At 38.1% G+C, this 5,387-nt stretch overlaps 1 protein-coding gene across 1 annotated transcript; it reads left to right on the forward strand.

The window, feature by feature from the left end:
- Positions 1-414: 414 nt before the first annotated feature.
- NPY2R (neuropeptide Y receptor Y2) lies at positions 415-1,617 on the forward strand. Its single transcript, XM_006867905.1, has one exon. The coding sequence runs from the start codon at positions 441-443 to the stop codon at positions 1,587-1,589; it is 1,149 nt and encodes a 382-aa protein (XP_006867967.1). The 5' UTR covers positions 415-440; the 3' UTR covers positions 1,590-1,617.
- Positions 1,618-5,387: the final 3,770 nt, after the last annotated feature.

Below are 5,387 nucleotides of genomic sequence, written 5' to 3' on the forward strand. Positions count from 1 at the left end.
CTTTGCCATCATAGTGTTTGGAGTCCTGGTGTGGCGCTGTGAGTTAATGCGCCAGACTGCAAAGCCATTTGAACTGCAAGGTCAGCGGCTCAAGCTCACCAGCTGCTCCTCGGAAACCCTATACAGGGTTGCTATGGGTTGGAACCAACTCGACAACACTTCACAACAACAACAACAATCACAGTGTTTATTTTATGGATCTGATTTACTTGCTCCATATTTCTGAGTAGCTCTTTTTTAAAGGACCTTCTTTATTAAAATGTTCTATTATATGAACTTTGGGGATCAGAGGACAAGTATTTTGAGTCTCAACTAAAATTAAACCTATTAGTTTGTGATACTTCTTTGCCTCACTCTTGTGCCTTGTTTGTTCCATCATTATTCATTACTCTGTTGTAGGTTTTTCTTCTAGTTGCAGCCCCAGTGGAACTGTACTGACCATGGGCCCAATAGGTTCAGAGGCTGAGGAGAACCAGACAGTGGAGGAAGTGAAGGTGGAGCAGTATGGGCCAAGGCACACCACTCCTAGAGATGAGCTGGCCCCTGACCCTGAGCCAGAGCTTATAGACAGTACCAAGCTGATTGAGGTACAGATTGTCCTCATTTTGGCCTATTGCTCCATCATCGTGCTTGGGGTGGTTGGCAACTCCTTGGTGATCCATGTGGTGATCAAATTCAAGAGCATGCGCACAGTCACCAACTATTTCATTGCTAATCTGGCTGTGGCTGACCTTCTGGTGAACACTCTGTGTCTGCCCTTCACTCTCACCTACACCTTAATGGGGGAGTGGAAAATGGGTCCTGTCCTATGCCACCTGGTACCTTATGCCCAGGGCCTGGCAGTACAGGTATCCACAATCACCTTAACTGTGATTGCCCTGGATCGGCATCAGTGCATCGTCTACCACCTAGAGAGTAAGATCTCTAAGCACATCAGTTTCCTGATCATTGGCTTGGCCTGGGGCATCAGTGCCTTACTGGCAAGTCCCCTGGCCATCTTCCGGGAGTATTCACTGATTGAGATCATTCCAGACTTTGAGATTGTGGCATGTACTGAAAAGTGGCCTGGTGAGGAGAAGAGCATCTATGGCACGGTCTACAGCCTATCCTCCTTGTTAATCCTGTATGTATTGCCTTTGGGCATCATATCTTTTTCCTACATTCGCATCTGGAGTAAACTTAAGAATCATGTCAGACCTGGAGCTGCAAATGACCACTACCATCAACGAAGGCAGAAAACCACCAAAATGCTGTTGTGTGTGGTAGTGGTGTTTGCAGTCAGCTGGTTGCCCCTTCATGCCTTCCAACTTGCTGTTGACATTGACAACCAGGTGTTGGACCTAAAGGAGTACAAACTCATCTTCACAGTATTCCATATCATCGCCATGTGCTCCACGTTTGCTAACCCCCTGCTGTATGGTTGGATGAACAGCAACTACAGAAAGGCTTTCCTCTCAGCCTTCCGCTGTGAGCAAAGGTTGGACTCCATTCACTCTGAGGTGTCTGTGACATTTAAGGCTAAAAAGAACTTGGAAGTCAAAAAGAATAATGGCCCCAATGACTCTTTCACAGAGGCTACCAACGTCTAAGGAAGCAGGTGTGTGAAGATATATGAGTGAATTCTGACCAGAGCTATGAATCTGGTTGATGAAAATGCCAGGTGATGAAGGCCTCCTGATTTCCCATTTTAAGGAAGAAAACGAACATCTTCTTCAAAGCATCTGTGGTGTAATTACTGGAAAACTGACTGACAGAGCCTAGGTGAAAATACTTCTATTCAAAATACTTGCTTGAAGTTGGGGTGGTAGATTGGATTATGAGTAAAGCAGAGAGCAAAACTTTTAAATATTTTTCAGAATGAAGTAAACCTGAACAAAGAAGTTAACAGTATTAGTATTGAAAAAGATGGTGAGTAAATAAACTGACCTTGTAACTTTCAAATCACATTAGAACCTGGTCTGGAGGATTCTGTGTTTCCCCCTATTCTGATGAAAAGACTTCTAAATGTGAGTTTCTCTGTGGAGTCACATGCTCTCCTTTATTGTATTTTGGCTTTTATATTTTTCTTCCTATATATGAAATCCATCAGAGAATGCTGCAGGTAAATGTTCTCAACTATTTGAATGATTTCAAGGAAATAAATCAACACTTGCTATATCACTTTGGCAAATTATGTGGTAAATGCTTAACACCCCAAGAAAGAACTGTTCTCAGAGTCAAATTCATGCTTATTGAGAACTTTGCTTAACTTAGAATGAAAGTCTGAAGTTTTCAGAATTATAGAAATGTAAACCATCATTTACTTCTAATTTTAAGTTATTCCTGCTTTATATAGATGCTATTTAGAAAATGAAGAAGCATATAGCATAAGAATTTTAATTGCTGCTAATTGTTAAAACCTTTGAACATGTATATAATTTCTGTTATTATTGTTATGTTGGAGCTGAGTTTGCTATCACTAAAAATAAATTTTGATTAGAAAATCATTTTTATCACATTTTATACATTTCATGGTTATTTGTAAGTCAATTTTTGCACAGGTATATATTTCTAATATGTTTACAGAACAATGCAGTGTTATTTTCTTTGATGTTGATCTTTCATGGGCCCATTCAAGACTGATAAAGCAGTATAATTTAATGAAAATGGAGCCCATCTGGTAAGAAATTTTGGAAATATTGGATTCTTTCCACCTTACAAAATGTTCTCTCTGGACCAGTTTCAACAAAAGTTATTTATCCTTTTTTCAAAATGATAAGCTATAATTTTGGGTAATAAAATTATACCTAAAATAGTGGAATAAACATGCTATAATATTTTTTCATTTAATAATGTTATTAATATAATCTTTATTTCAGTAATACTCAACCACAAAAAATTCAAAGACTTTCTTCAAGGAAAATAATTGAGATGTTAAAATAGTTGTACTTCTTTTAACGCTGTTAAAGAAATTTCGTTGCAATCACATTTTTGTAAAAATGGTTAAATTTGTGGATGTTATTGTTGTTAGGAGTCCTGGTGTGGTGCTGTGGGTTAATGCTCCAGACTGCAAAGCCGTTTGAACTGCAAGGTCGGCGGTTCAAACTCACCAGCTGCTCCTTGGAAACCCTATACAGGGTCGCTATGGGTCGGAATCCACTTGACGGCACTCAACAACAACAATTGTTGTTAGGTGCCATCAGCTTGGCTCTGACTCATAGAGAACCTATGCACAACAGAACAAAATGCTGCCTGGTCCAAAACCATTCTCACAATTATGAATGGATTCATTAAATTCAACATGATTATTGCATTTAGTTACATTTATTAATTTTTAAGGAGCTCTGGTAGCGTAGTGGTTACGAATCGGGCTGCTAACCTCAGAGTCAGTAGTTCAAAACTACCAGCTGTTCTTCGGGAGAAAGATGAGACTTTCTGCTCCCAAAAAGATTTACAGCCTCGGAAACCCTGTGCAGGGTCGCTATGAGTCGGAACCAACTCCACGGCACATAACAACAACAACATTAATTTTTGGAACTAGAAGATTTTTTTTAATGGATATGATTTAATTTAAATTTCTTTCATGGTAGTGATAAACTTTCATTGACTTTCTGAAGTGTATGAGGATTCTCAAGTTTGGGAATACTGAAAAAGAATGGAAACAATAGAAGTTTAATTATGCAGAAGACAGATTAATTTGTACTATGTCATAGAAATGGAGTTAACTTTTCTATTGGACTCAACATAATTGTCTAAGAATTAGGTTTGCTAAATTGCAGTGTTTTTACTTAAGATGCTAATGAATAATTATAGTTTAAGTTTTGCTTTGTTTTGTTTATTCTTGAAGAACCTCTATACTCTAACAAATATGTATCCTACTTACTGTATCAGTTGTGTGGTAGTAAATTATTAGAAACCAATTAATGGTCCAATTGATACAATTGGATTCTATTATTACTGTCAATATATTAATAAAATAACTTTTCATGTAGTGATTTCATCTTTTGAAATAAAAATAATTTGGAAAATTGGAGGAATTGTGTGGTATTAAGGCAGTATTGCTTGTCTTAAGAAGTAGTGATGAGACAGGAAACAAGGAAGACCATGAGACAACTTGAAAACAGAAATTAAAGATGACTACTCATGTTTGGTAAGGTGGAGGGTCAGAGAAAAAGAGGAAGACCCCCAGCAAGATGGATTGGCCTAGTGACTAGGCAGCATCTATGGGCTCAAGCATGGCAACAGTAGTGAGGTAGGCCCAGGATTGGGCAGTGTTTCGTTCTGCTGTGCATAAGATTGCTATGAGTCATTACCAACTTGATGGCACCTAACAACAACAACAACTAGACAGTGAGGTGAACTTCCTTCTGTTTACACGCTGTCCACGAACCTAAGTCACCTGATCCATTCTGATGACTGCAATTATAATACGTATTCTCAGGATGCCTAAATGTTTTCAGACCAGTCACTTATGAATCTCAAGCCTGTACCTCCACAGCCAACTTAATGAGCCCACATAAATTTTTCATTACCAGGTAAAATCCAACATGTCTAAATCAGGGTAAATCCCTTACTAGAGGGTGGATGCATATGAACTTGGGTAACTGGAAAGGCATGCATGAATGAATGAACAAATGTAAATAAGTAATAATCAGTCGATCAAAATTTGCCATTTTGATCCCCATCTCAGCCTACTTCTGATCCTGTTCCCTGTTCCAATTATTTCCAATTAATTCTCACATCTTGTTCTAGTTTCTAGATGTTTCCCCATAACCCCTACCATTGCTCAAGTGTGATGTCTTCCCAGGCCTTTGTTATCTCTCTCCTCTAGATTTCTCTAGTAGCACCTTCCTAACTGGTGTCTCTATATCTGGTATTTTTCCCATCTAATGAAACTTTTACCCTTTCGCTAGAATAATTATTTTTTAAACTTCAATTTTACCATATCACTTTTTTTTGTTTGTTTAAAACTCTTCAATATATCCTCATACTTGTTTTTAAGTTTTTATTGTGAATTGAGTGATTCTTTACGTGGAAGAACATTGGTTTTACACTCATCATTTCATTGCAATGATTACAATCTCTGTGCATCATCATATTTGCTTCTATCTGTTTTGTTTGTTTGTTTGCAATATACACAAAAACACTCAGAAGTATATAATCATTTAAACAACCAAAGATCACATTCTGCAAGTCTACCTCCTGGCCACTAGCATCTGGCTGCCACCAAACACAGTCTTTCTCTTTCTATGAATCTAGAGTCCTCAGATGCTCTATTTCTCGATTCCCTCATCTTTGTCACCATCTATTGTGACAAAGAACATATCCAGATCAGTCATGAGGTACAATGCTATAAGTGATAGGATAATATCCATGCACCTACAGGGAAACCCAGTTAATACCACTAT

The sequence above is a fragment of the Chrysochloris asiatica genome, unplaced genomic scaffold, assembly GCF_000296735.1.
Source record: "Chrysochloris asiatica unplaced genomic scaffold, ChrAsi1.0 scaffold00112, whole genome shotgun sequence".
NCBI lineage: Eukaryota > Metazoa > Chordata > Mammalia > Afrosoricida > Chrysochloridae > Chrysochloris > Chrysochloris asiatica.

What these genes read in the sequence shown, in the direction of transcription:
- NPY2R (XM_006867905.1), top strand. Translation starts at nt 441, where the DNA reads ATGGGCCCAATAGGTTCAGAGGCTGAGGAGAACCAGACAGTGGAGGAA.